The sequence below is a fragment of the Apostichopus japonicus genome, chromosome 6 (genome assembly GCF_037975245.1).
Source record: "Apostichopus japonicus isolate 1M-3 chromosome 6, ASM3797524v1, whole genome shotgun sequence".
NCBI lineage: Eukaryota > Metazoa > Echinodermata > Holothuroidea > Aspidochirotida > Stichopodidae > Apostichopus > Apostichopus japonicus.
This window is the reverse complement of record NC_092566.1, coordinates 11,707,100-11,721,391: the sequence shown is the minus strand read 5'-3', so window position 1 is coordinate 11,721,391 and position 14,292 is coordinate 11,707,100. Positions and strand designations below refer to the sequence as shown.

Here is a 14,292-nt window from a genome sequence, read left to right as displayed (position 1 = left end):
CCAAGGTCTCTTTTAGATACTCATACAACTTTTTTCATTTCTATCCATAGCCCAGTATATTTGGAACAATAGCACATGATAGCCCTGCTGGCAGTGGTGTACCACCCACACAGGTGAGTTGATATGGTAGCAAGCACTCAAGCTCTGTTTAATTGACGTATGATAATTATTTAAAAAAACACAAGTACTGTAAGTCCAAGATTATTTGCACAGGACTGGAGGAGTAATCATTAGCAGTATTCTACCAAGGAGGTTCTACATTGATTCTACTAATAAAAAAAAAAGTAGAGTTGGATGTTGGCCCTGGATACTCCAGGATTTGGATGATTCACGTCTTTTTACTTTGGATGTTAAATATCATGTACAGATTTTATTATTGCACTTGCACCAGAGTTCATCATAAGTTCCCAACTGTTGATCAATTCCATCTCAGTGTTGACTATTTTGTATGAACAAAATTCTACAAGACACCTGATTGTTTTGACAAAAGACACCTGATTGTTTAGATTTGTGACTCTAACATGTCAGGTTTCGTCTTTCATACACTTCTTGGTTTTTGGATTTGAAAAAAAAAAATAGAAAAAATAAAGAAGGTATTTTGGTTATGTTACCCTCTTTTCCTAAGCTTGCATCAGGGAAATTAAGATGGTGGGTCAGCAATATTTGTAACAGGTGGGCCTAAGCCTCAAGACAGAATAAATTGTCTGCAGCTCCAAGTGGTTTGATGCTGATGTTTGAAAACAACTGCTGAGTCAGTTCTACACAAATTTACAATGAATATGCAAACACAAAGAAATGTGCAATGAATTGCTTATACTCAGTCCTCCAATTTTGGGACAGGGAGATGCATAAAGTATATCAATGGCATACAAAAGTTACATATTGGTAGAAGTGGGACAGCGCCAACCTTCACAGGTCAGATCACTTCTCGCATTATGCCATGGAATTTCTCGCAACAGAAAGAAAGACGACGGAAACATTCCAATAGCACTGCTGTATGTACAAAGAGTACAACTTTTTGCATGCAATGTATGTAGCGAAAGCATGCTCCGGAACGACGTGCTCAAGCCATGGAGATTTTTGGGTCTTGGTTGAATTCTATAGATGCCCATAAGCTTATTTCCAATTGCCAACAGCCTCCTTTTCTTATGAGTGCTGTTATCAAATAGGCTGGTCGGTTGGAGGTAGAGTAGATTATAAAAACAAGGTTTCCACAATTTGGCCTCTGGTGACTGCAAATGACCTTTGACTTCCATATGAAACGACATACTTCTTGTTCTGAATGTGTCACAACTACATACTAAATATGAAGTTTATCCAAGCTTCACTTCTTGAGATATCGTGTTTACAAGGTTTTCACATTTCGACCCCTAGTGACCCTAAATGACCTTTGACCTCAAAAAACAATAGGCTTCTTCTACTCAATGTGGTACACTGACCTGCTCACCAAATATCAGATTGGTCCCAGCTTCCCTTCTTGAGATATTGTGTTTACAAGCAAGGGGTCACACACACACTCATCTGCCTGCATGACTCCATAGGTTACGATTATCATTGAAACCAAAATTGAATCTGTTAAAATGATTTAGTACACTCTTTGCTCTTGGTATTCATTATCAGCCCATACAAACTACTAAGTCCTGGTTTCAATTACAGATTTATTCACCCCAGCTGCTGATATTTTAGGAGACTTACTGTTTTAGTAATTCTAGCCAGTCAGAGTAGATTTGATAGTGTAGCTGTAATAATTCAGATGTCAATATTTATGTTACAACAATTTCAGTTCAATAATATGACAGTGATGTAAGGCACCTGGATGGAAACTTAATCTGAACCTATGATGGTTTGCTCTGAAAGCAGGCACAGCAATAAAATAAATCCCAAATTTCTAAACAGTGAAAAATTTAATTAAAATTGTTACATCACAAAAAATGTTAGCAATTTGGATTGCATGTTGCTATGGTGTATGGTGGTTAAATTAATAGTAACAATCAATTGAAAAAGTGCTATGTACTTATTTATATATGATACTATATTTACTCGCAGATAACTCGGTGAGCTATAGCTATCTAATTTAAGAATGAAATAGAATTATGTAACAGATAGAATACTGTACGATGAATAAAGCAGAAACAAAGACTGTAAATTAAGTAATGAGACCAAACAGTGACAGTGAGTAGAAAAGATAAGATATCAATAAATACTGCTCCGTAAACCAACAGTAGGAATAAAAAACTATATATTAAGAGATAACCAGAATCGAAATAACCAGGACTAGAACACAAGTAAAGTTATATACAATTGATCAAATTTCTATAAAGACATACATACAACTCATTGCATGTATGTAGATGGTATGAGTATCCGCTCTGTCATGGATATTAAAATGATTATTAGAACTACCATATTAGATGTTCAGTGTCTATCATTCACTACTGTCTATTCAGTCCGTATTATACAACACCTAATTATATTCCGGCCATTTGATTGGTCAATTACTCGTTGATTGCATGCAGAATCCGCTCTATTGCACTCTATGAAATAGAACCATGTGTTATACTTTTTTGATAGCACTTTTTTCAATGGCTGAGCAGAGAAACTTGTCTGTTCAAAACAATCTGTTGCATGAGTGCATTTTACATCCAATTATATCCAAATTTGAAGGTGTTGTATAAAACAAATAATGAATGGTTTCCATTCGTGCAATAGTGCAAATATTTCATTCTTTGAAAGATGTAATTTGTTCCATTCAACTCGGCTGCGCCTCGTTGAATGGAACATTCCATCTTTCAACTCATGAAATATTTGCACTATTGCACTCATAACCATTTATTATTTGTATACTGTTACACTTATAGGACATCTATGATAATATTCTCTTATGGATGCCATCCCTACTGTTACACTTAATCCAAGAAACTATCTAATTGGGGTTTTTCTATCTTGGGAAAGGTAACTAACACTTACCAGAGGTTCCAAGGCATGGATATCAAAGAACGTACGCAGACACAAGTTTCTTAGTCGAGAGCCAGAGTATAATTGTCTCCTGTATATTCTATCAGGTCAGAGTTACAATACATAGGAATGTGTCTTAATTAGCATAGTATGCATAGAACTTTCTATTATGTAAATAGGCTGGCACAGATATATTTAAAGGTACAGTATTTGTTCTTCAATATATAACAGGGGTAACCAGAAAAAAAAGTGAACACAAAGAATGAAAAATACTGCAGCCAGAGCATGAGTGTCTAGAAGCTACATGCAGGTTGTTAGATTTGGAAAATCGTTGGAAATTACAACTACCATATGAGTTCACACATGGAAAACTACAGGCTTCCGTAATACTTAATTATGAGTTTGAATATTATAGAATAATTATTGATAATTAAGCTTATGCTCCACTGCCACTTTGTCTGTACTTCAAAGTACCTTAACTAGCATTTAATGCAATCAATGCAATATTACATACCAGCATTGTCAAACACTCAAGATCTTAGTACTGACCAGCAGTTTTTAGCCAGGGTTGCAAAGTCTACAAACTGTGAGAATATTCTATAGAATTTTATAAAAATAAACAAAGACACTCTAATAATGAAGCAAAACATTAATAGTTCAGAAGCTATCATATTAACATATATACTTTTCTGTAATAAATATAATCAAATCTTCTTTCCTTGTAGGAGGTTACATGTTTGACAGTAAATAAACATCAAGAATCTCTAAAGGATATGGTTCTTTTCCCATTGTCTCCAAGCATTCTTGTATATACATTGAGCACAAATCGTTGTCCAAATTTGTCTAATACCAATCTCTTGTCCTACAATTTATGTTGAGAAGGTGTGTATATGCTGTGTGTTTGTTTGTTGTGTGTGACGGCATGGCTTGTAAGCAGACCGTAACTTACTATGCATAGCTTGCATAAACTTTCAAATTTGGTAATTACATGCCCAGTAGTAATGGCTGCAATTAGGAAAGCTGGAAGGTCATTTGAGGTCACAGGTGGTCGAAATATGAAAGCCTTTTGGGCAGGCTTACTCAACAACTTTACCTTTCGTGAATCCCAAACTTGGTTGATAGGTGTCCTTTATCCATCTGACTGAGACACATTGGCTATTTTAATCTTCTGGTAGTTTTAGACTTTTAGTTTGTAGGTTTTAATAGATCAAAAGACATTTAAGGTCAACAGAAGGCAAATCCGAAAACCTTGTGAGCGAGCCGACTGAATATTAAAAGCTTAGTTTTGATTGATGATCAGAAGATGTCTCCTAATGACTTCTTGGCTGCTAGTGTTTGTGATGGAAATACCATTAACTCCACAACTTTAAATCGGATTGTATCAAAACTTGCATAAAGTGGTTAGTTAATAGCTGGTATATGTATTCATAACATTTTGGGGACCGTCTGGGCCCCCACAAAATTATCTTTTTATTTTTGGGCTGGGATGTGCCAAAATGTTAATATCCACCTCAAATACATTTTGGGACACATTCTTAGGACCTGAATTTGCGGGCCCACATATTTTTGGGGGCACAAAATTTTATTATATCATGTCACTGAATTGACTTTGTCAACATGATTATTGATTTCTGGTACCTTTCTTTATATGTTGTCGCATTAGTAATTAGATAATCCTCTTCATTTTGGTGTGCAAAAGTTCATAAATATTACCATGTATGGTTTACCACAGTACACTATGAATTTGTTAAGTCATTGGAACCACTAAATGTTTTCGTTTTCAGGTTCCTATATGTTGACAAGCAGAAATTGGCAACATACCAATTCTAGGTTTGTTGATGTCTGACCTATGACGTTACCAATCACGCAGTCACAAGTTTATATGTCAGGCACCTACCCACCTAGTTTGAACTCGATCATACATAAGGTCTTAAGGAGGAGTTTGCCACACACTTTTTCGCACAATCTTGGACCTCGACCCTAAACACCTAAATCTGTCCTATTTATAAAAAAATCTCATAATTTTTCCCTACCTATCATCGTATGGTTAATGCCTTTGTCCTACATGATTAAATTGTTAGGCACCTACCCACCAAGTTTGAACTTGATCGCTCTACGAGTTTGCGACACTATTTTGCTCACTCTAAACACACACACGCAGCCACATTCGCACATTTCTGATGTGGGTTGAAGTGCAATATCATATCTCCCTATACATTACATGTTGGGAGATGAGATAAATACTATATAAGTGGGGATGGGAAAATTACTCTAAAAAGTATAGGGTTACCCACAAGCTTTGGGGAATTTCCAGATTTTACTGCCTTTTCCATTTATATATCATAGGTTATTGCCTAGACAGAATAAATGGTCCAGTATTATAAAACCAACTGTCACTTTATTGAATTGTACTTCTTAGGGATATTAAGACCAGGATAATGTCTGTAAAGTGAGAGCATAGTCCAACATTTATAGGACTTTATAATACTAAACTTCAAAACAGAAAGCACAGCTACCCTCAGATATTTTGTCATTAATACTACACATGAACAGCAAACCTGAGTCAAAATTCAGTCATTTGGTAGAATGAAATTGGCCCGCTCAATATACAACTAACTCTTCAGTTCTGTATGTGTATTAATGAGTGACAATTATTGTTTTCTAGACTGCCAGATGTGTCATCCATAACAGTGTACCGCAGTAATTTCCTTTACTCCACTAGTTTGGTGTCTACTGTACTGGTATAGCTCTCTGATTATAGGCAGGATATCCGCTACAGGAACTCTTCTAACATTGGTGGTCACCGTTAAAGGGATGTAAATATGTGCGCAGTGCATTGAAAAGCCTAATCAGTGTTCAGTTTCTTTGGTGTGTAAATGATCCTATCCTTACTGTACTGTTTGGGGATGTGATATATATACTGTTTTCAACTCAATATTTTTCTAAGATTGCTGCCCACCTCACATCCCTTTAGACACTGAACAGTAATTTAAGTGAGTTACTGTGCATTAGTGTGAGCACCATAGGATGACAACATGTGGACTTATCATTGTTAGGAGTGAGATCGAAATGTCACTCATGATTGTATAAGCTTATATCATAAACACTTCAAAAGCTCTGTGGAAGAGGTGTGTCTTAAGTTTGGCTATGAAAGATGGAAGTGACTCAAAGTGCCTCAAGTCTTCTGGCATGGAGTTCCATAGTCTAGGGCCCATCGTCGAACAAACTAGCAGATTAGCATGCTGGGAGCCAAGGGATCTACAAGGAGTTTATGGAATGATATCCCCGGCCGGAGCCTGTCCGTGCAGGGCCTTTCAAGTGAGCAAAGGATTTGTTAAGGTAGTTTGTAAAAACCTTGTTAACATGATATCTCAATATTGGCAGCTTGGGCAGATCTCATACTTGGTAGGAAGGTGTATAAACAATGAGTACAAGAAGCCTATTGATTTTGGTGGAGGTCAAAGGTCATTTGGGGACAACAGGTCATATTGTGAAAGCCTTGTAAACATGATATTGCAAGAAGATATCATGTTTGGTTTATGTACCATTTCATATTTAAGGAGCCTCTTTTGGTGAAGGTCATAGGTCATTTGAAGTATATTGTGCACCCTCACTATACATTACGTCAGATTCATGAAGAAACACTGCTCATGTTACATCATCGAATCCACAATGCATTTTTGCATTCTGGTTTAACCTTGTGATTATCACATGGTAGGCATGTCTTTGAATGGGGAGTAAGTTATGTTATCAGAAAGATAACATTCACCTCATATAAAGCAATGATTTCATTCTAGTAGTTGTCTGTGGGTACTACATGTATCATGTGCTAACTCTATCATGACCAGATCTGTATTTCCTCTGCCATGCATGGTGCCATCCTATATACTCACCTTGTCTTTATGGGTGGTCTCATTCTCATTCCTCTCAGGTAGTTCCTTTGTTTTCATTATGATGATAACATCCATATTAGTAATGTGTACAGTCACTCAATTCCCCCCAAAGGGACCCCAACCATTCATACTGCATTGTGTTTGGCCTTTGAGGTCAGTACGAAATCATCATAATTGTGCGGAAGTGACTGAATGGGCTTTGTAGACCAATTGACATAAATTAAAAACTTCCTTGGATAGAAAGAGTAGGGAGTAGGACATCATATTTGTAGTGAATATAATGTGACAGCAGGTCAAAGGTGACTTTAGGCAGGGATCTTGTGTCACAATGTGATCCTGCCAGAAGAGATGTATTGAAAGACCAGGCTGTAACCCTGAAGGAAAAGGCTTCCTGTGTTGAACAGGTCCCTTGGTTTGGAAACTGTCACATGAACGCAGTTCAAAAAAAGAAGTCGGACAAAATATAATCTCAATATTTCAGTCTGAACAAGGAATACTCTTATGATCTTGAATGTTAATAAAGTATATCGATTATCGAAATAAACTTTAAAGTATCCGTCATGCAGGAGAGATTAGCCTAAGAAAATATCTCATTACACAATCTTTACACTTTCTTGTAGTTTTTCGTCATCAACCAAATGTTAGATCACCAATCAATTCTCAATAACTAGTGTACCTTTTCTGTACACACTACACAGAAATAATGATCAAATAATATCAAAATCAGTCAATCTCTGGTGGAGTCAAATAGAACGTTTCATAAACATATCAGTAATTATCTGTCCAAATTGGGTCTCCCATATCTCTCTCTGCTCTTGTGACGTAGGTTTCCATCGGTCAGTTTGCTGTGAAAGGACACACATCATAACCAATTCATGTAGAAAGAAAATGTGTAGACCAATTAAAAAGATTGATTTTGGATGTATATATCACATGGCTAAATCTTTCACAAAATCTTCCACTCTAATTGGGAAGTAGTACATTCAATGTCAATGTGCATAACATTAGCTCAATTAAAAAAAGGCCAATGTTATATATACTTTTAAAGTATGAAAGATAAGGCATTTGTCATTTTTGTCTGTCTGTTTTGACTTTAAATTCATAACTGGTGGTTTTTCGACATCCTCTTATCCGTTCAAATCTATGTTACATTGAATCTTTACACTTGTACCTTAATTTCCATTGATGTATGGCACTTTGTATTATTTTCTTATGGGACTCGGTAAAACTTGATCAAACCTAGCACCTTTCGACAAGGAATTTGCACTTTTCGCAAAAACACTTAAGCATTCATGTGACTGCAGTTCACCTGTGATGTCAATTTGTTGTTGGGGAAGTTGGTTGAGGAAAACTGAAACTGAAGTAAGTGCAGACATTAGTGGTTAACAAAGTTACTAGGCTTCTTCAAAGCTAACGAAAGTACAGTTATAGTAAATTTGCTAGGTATTTGGGTGTTCTTTCCCCCATTTTATCCATTTAATTATTATTTCATAAGATAACCAGATGAGTTATGGCACAGTATGTATACTGGCCTATAATAGCAGCGAATCTTACGAAATTTGACCAAACTTTGAGGCAGTTTTTTAACCATAATTTACTTTTAATTGAAGAATTGCTATCCAAAGTGAATTAACCAATGTGTGAAATATTCTAACAACCATTTCTTTCTCTTGTAGCTGCATGTTTATTGCAAGAGTGAAGTTAATAAAAGGTTCACATTCTAATGAGAAGTACGTTGAAAGTCTGTTGTTATTGTTCGCGTTGTTGGTACACTCCGCACAATGATGTCACACAGTGACCTTTATGTTCATGAGCTTTTACGCATCACGTTTCTGGTCAGTGAGAATCTGCTAACTTTGACATCAAATTTCTCTAAATTACTCTCTTTGGACTAAACGGGAATCACACTATTGTTTGTGTACTAAATTACTTGAGTAAGAGCCCCCCCAAAATAGGATTTTTTTTTGTGCCTCCAGCTATGCATTTTAAACTGGTCAGGGGTGTTGCCTTGGCATGCCTGTTATCTACATTATAACTTAAAGGCATTGAAGACTTGCCCCAAACCGCGTGTTGCGACCTGAAAAAGTTAACTCTCTGTTGCTTGCAAATGAAGTTTTCTTCTTGTCGCTGCAAAATGCAGATAGTAATGAAACGTGATACCTTGTTATCTTTTATCTAGACCTGAGATGTCCATCGCTGCTACGTACACTGTCTTGTGGGTATTGACCGTAGCTGTATGTATTGACTGTACACTAGTGTCTAATTACTGACGGTAGCAAGCTGTGTGTGTTTTCTGGGATCGATGGTGGTGTCTTACACTTCTGTTTACACCTCATTCGAAACTAGGTCAGATTACCGGCATTAGACGTTTCTTTGTGCGCGAGTCTTCACACCCTTTAACTGCAGCTGTTTGAACATTACTATTTAACCTTCAACCAAGACATCATGGGCCAAAGTGTTTGAATCCAGCAATTCACATTAGCACAGGACATGCTTGTACACAAACTGTACCATATACATTCTTGTACTTCCATCATAGTTTCATTCTTAGCCAGATTAACCTATTATTATGCATTACTAACTACGGTGGCCAACTACTGTAGTCCACAGGTTTCAGGTAAGAAAAGAAAATTACATAAGAAAACCATATGTGACAGAATCAGATATAAAACAAGGAAATCAACTGTATGATTACAGAGTTAATTTGTATGTGATTGGTAAGTTAGTTGATTAAGATTCTTTTGTCTATATCCCTTTAAGGAGTACCTGCCGCAAATCTGTGGAAGTGGTTACTTACAGACAGGAAACTATACCTGTTGTGCTCTGTCAGAAAGCTGGGTATGCCTATCGTGTTATATTTGTCATACCCATCTCGTTGGTTCCTTATTTTGAGAACTGCAACGGATCTATATCTTTCATTGGAAGTCATATTGGTTGGAAAGTTTCTTGAAATGGCATAGCCATTGTTTATCTGTGTTATTACATTGGTATTGTTACGGCTAACTTCGCGAGTCCATTATATTCATAGCAGAATAGGAATGCTTCCTTTCGTTGTCCATATCAGCTGGTTATTTCTCTGTGTTTCATACACCTCCTCCATGTAGTGACAGCTATCATGGATGTGAAGCTCTGCTAAATTTCGGTGATACAATTTAACAATGGCAACCAAACTGCCGTTATACAGGCCATTCAAAAATAACTTTTTTGCATCTTGGCTTCCTCCAGTTGAGGAGAATTTGACAGCCCGTAAGTTAGCTTTTCGTCCATATGACTCTGTTTGGAAGGTGAAAGTGACTGTTGCATTTAAAGTGGCCATGGTGTACTCTTTACAGATTCCAGGCTCATCCAATGGACAACCCGCTACGTTACCACGAACTTCAAAGTTACAAGGAAATAAAACGACTGTGACAGTGAAACCATTTGGAGAGAGAGATTTAACTAGAGCGGTAAGTCTGATTGTCATTTTCATGTAACCTTTTCATTTATGGTTGAAAATTTATTATTGTCAAGACATTACATGAAAGTCTCCCAACAGAAACCTGGTCCAATTACCTACAAGATTGATTGCCCAGTTCTGTTGTGGGTACAAATCAGTTGCCCTGAAGTAATGCAATAAACTGGCTAGTTTTGCTATTAGTGTTGCATTTCACTCATTGTTGATTTATCTTCTCTCAGCCATTCTCACTTGTGGTGATGAACAACGGCCTCCTTCACATTTAAGAATGCAAGGGCAATTATTGATATTAAGTCTGCGAGGAGGATTATCAATTAAGAACATGACGCGTTCACATTTAAGAACGAGTGAGTTTTGTATTAAGTCCGCTTGCGAGATTAATATACTCCGCAGGCGTGAAAAGGTCATATCAGCTGTTTACATTTCCCTGTGGTTTGCCGTTGCCACATGTGCTGTACTCATTTGGTACTTACTACTCCGTACACCACTGCGCCGGAATGTTCAATCATTGCACATGAATATTCCGTACCACTCTATACCATTACATGTTAACCCAGATTCAAACTTCCTACAAACCCTTCAAATGGATGAGCGAACGGTCTTGCTAGTCACTGTTTTACTGCTGATGTTGTATTTGAGGCTAATTCAACATCTAAGGCATTTAATGTTAGGTCTAAAGACCTTGTAACTATGCGTAGGCTAATGTAACTTCATTCTAAGTTAGGCCATACGTAATGGTTTTATCCTTTTAGGAACTGCCGTAGCAACCGATTAAAAAATCATCTGTTCTGATACTTTTCTGCAGTGTTGGTGGAATTTGGTGCCAAGAAAAATGAAATGGGTTCACGCATCGCATTGTTAGGTAATGTTTTGGTTAAGAAAGGCAACGGTCTGATACTTGAACAAACAAACACAACGTGGGTATGCCACACTGATCTGTACGCTGTGCCATATGCCTACTGCACACTCAAAAATACCCCCCAAGTTACAACCGGATAGAGCGAATATTATAACTTAACCGGAAATCTTGGGTCACTGTATAGTCCGCCACCAATCACATTACATCTATTAAGAATGCAATAGGGATCGAAGAAACCTCAAAAAGAGGATTAGAACGCACGCGGACTTGAAGTACGAGTACGCGATCGTTCACACTAAGGGTATTAATCACCCTTGCAGACTTGAAGTACGGATGCATTCTTAAGTGTGAACAAGGCAATGACATAGTAGTATATATGGCTCAAACACATGTGTATGCAATGAATACCAGTCAACCATGATGAAATTGGATTAGTTACAATCTTGTGGTTTTACTTCATTACTTAGAAGAGTACTTATCTTACTAGATAAGAGATTTGGCCTGGGCTATGTTTTATCATGGAGCTACATGGAGCTATTTCGTTATCTGCTCCATGGTTTTATCAAGTAGATATTACAGATATGAGAATGGGAGAGGAAATCTATTGGGGAAGATTTACCTCTGTGAGTCAAGTTATAAGGTAATGAGTTGGATCATTGCAATTTCCTACTCTCAGGGTTTCCACAATATCTAGTTGTCTAGTGTATCTAAACTTACAAATACTCATCCCAGAGAAGGCCACGCACCACAATTAAATTGCCAGAGATTGAAGTCTGCACTCTTGAGTGATGCTACCACTAGAGTAAGGCTGCATATTTTTGACCAGTTTTACCCCTAAACAGGTTTACATAAAGGTATCTATTTACGTAATCTAATTGTCAATGTGACAAAATATACTTTAACCCCCAGCTCATATATTTGGTTATTAAAATAACTAAATCTTGTCGTTGCAAGTAAAACTAAGAAGAATGCGCTGCTTTGTTTACTGTTCTTTTTTAAAGAAATGTTCACTGAACTTGACGCTTTGGCAAGCAACTCACCATGCCCCATTTGATAGCCTACGTACCCCCAAAACCAGTATACCCTACTGTACGTAGTAATGCTTGGCTTAATGTTACAAACATGTGCAATATTACAGTAGTAACTCTGAACCTGAGTGTGGTATTTCTTCAACTAACAATTTCAATGGGGCTTTTCAGTGTGACACAGTTTGCTAGATGTACATGCAATATATACAAAGTTTTACCATGTCTGGCATGCATCACTCACAGAGACATATCCTGATTAAAAACTTGAATACTTCAAAAAGAAAAACTACTGTAAAATGCACCATACTATGATCCTTTCTGTTACAAAATTGTTTGAACTTGTTGTAAAATCTTTATGGGATACTTATGTATAAAATTGAGGATTATTTGTCCTCATCTACCATCAAAAAGATTTCTTTCATAAATATATATAAGAGAAAGCCATCATTCCATGGCTTGTGGTTTTAAGATTTTATTTGTAAGGTTAAGAATTTCTTTTCACTTGATCAAAGTAGATTATGAATCACAACATCATTTGGGGAAAAACTGTCATTACGGAAGATCTAACAAACATTCAAAATTTTACCTCAATGGATCAACAAGTTTAGCTGGCCTGTTTTTTCAGGGCCTATGCATAATTAAGAGGCTGTAATCTATAGCGTCTAGCCTGTTAATTAAATACTTCTTTTATATGAACATACTTGTACAAATCTGGCAGTGTTTAGACTGTAGCAGTCACTTTTTTAAGCCTTTCTTATGCATTTTACAGGTAATATTTGTGACTTGGATTCTCCGGTTTTATGGTTTCAGTATTGTAAGGACCTGATCGTTTAAACCATGGTTGGAAAATAAATTTTAGGTACAGGACCTGTTATCCATGCATCCTTACACCAGAACTACTCTTTGTAATTTAGTAAACACCATGCAAAGTGAATAGACCGATTTATGAACTCCCACATCCTGATTGTAGATAACATTTTAACAAACAAATATGCAGCTACATATGCTGTTGCTTTATTATTTCTACTGATATTCATCCAGACAGGAAGAAAGATGGAGAGTGTGGGCCCTGAGGAGGGGGAGGGGGGTTGGGGATTGGATGGGATGGTCTTTCTCATGAAGTGTCTCCTCTAAAGTAAAAGGTTTAATAGCAGGCAAGTGAAGTATAGGATTTATTGCTGCAAATAATGCAATGCTACAAAACAAAGTGAATCTGCGTCACCAGAGACCCTGCAGCGTTGATAATATCATATACTGACATAATATTACTGTTATACTGATAACATTACCTTTAAGCTGAGTTTCTGTATCATACCTGCTGGTGGTTGTAAAAATAAAGAAGTGAGCCCTCACTTTGTGAAGTCAGTTAGATTTCTCATGAACACATGCTCATACAAATCATATGTCTATTGTAGTTGGTTTTGATTCTAGAGAAGGCTTGGAATGATATTTAAGTTCATAAGTTTTGATGCCACCAACTCCATCAGGCCGAACAAGTATTCTGAAGTTCCACAGTTTAAAATACTTTCCAAGTTCAAGGAGAATGTCACTTTCATAACTCCTGAATTAATTGTCGAAATCATTTTTATTTTCAAAAAACCTTCTTGAGACTCCTTGTTGATTCACAAATGTTGACTATTGCACTTTAAGTAGCATTATGCATTTCATTATAAACAGGTATAAAATGACTTCTTTCCGGAAAACAATTAAGTCACCTCTGTCAGTTTTCAAAGGGTTCCTACAATTCGAAGTGTTTTAGATTGTAGTCCTTTCACAAGGACTAAGTAAATGAAAATATTATGAACATGGTCACAGGCTTGTTTGTAAACAGTGCTGGTCTGTTACATTCTGAAATTATGGCCTGAAATGTTTACAGAGATATAGGCTACCTTCTTTGACATACCACTTTTTGGTTTCGATGATAATCATAACCTATGTTGTCATGCAGGCGAATGTGTGTGTGTGTGACACCTTGCTTGTAAACGCAATATCTCAAGAAGGGAAGCTTGGACCAATCTCATGTTTCTTGTGTAGTAGTACCTCATTGAGTAGAAGAAGTCAATTGTTTTTAGAGGAGGTCAATTGTCATTTCGGGTCACCTGG

The 14,292-nt window shown here is 36.8% G+C and overlaps 1 protein-coding gene across 5 annotated transcripts in view; it reads left to right on the top strand.

Annotated features, from left to right (window-relative positions):
- The window catches only part of LOC139968995 (ras-GEF domain-containing family member 1B-like), an 87,111-nt gene that overhangs the window by 44,378 nt on the left and 28,441 nt on the right, over positions 1-14,292 (top strand). For all 5 annotated transcript variants that reach the window (XM_071973657.1, XM_071973656.1, XM_071973659.1 and 2 more), the window contains 2 exons: positions 51-113; positions 10,181-10,294. In XM_071973657.1, coding sequence (XP_071829758.1) covers positions 51-113; positions 10,181-10,294 — 177 coding nt within the window. The remainder of the gene's footprint in view (positions 1-50; positions 114-10,180; positions 10,295-14,292) is intronic.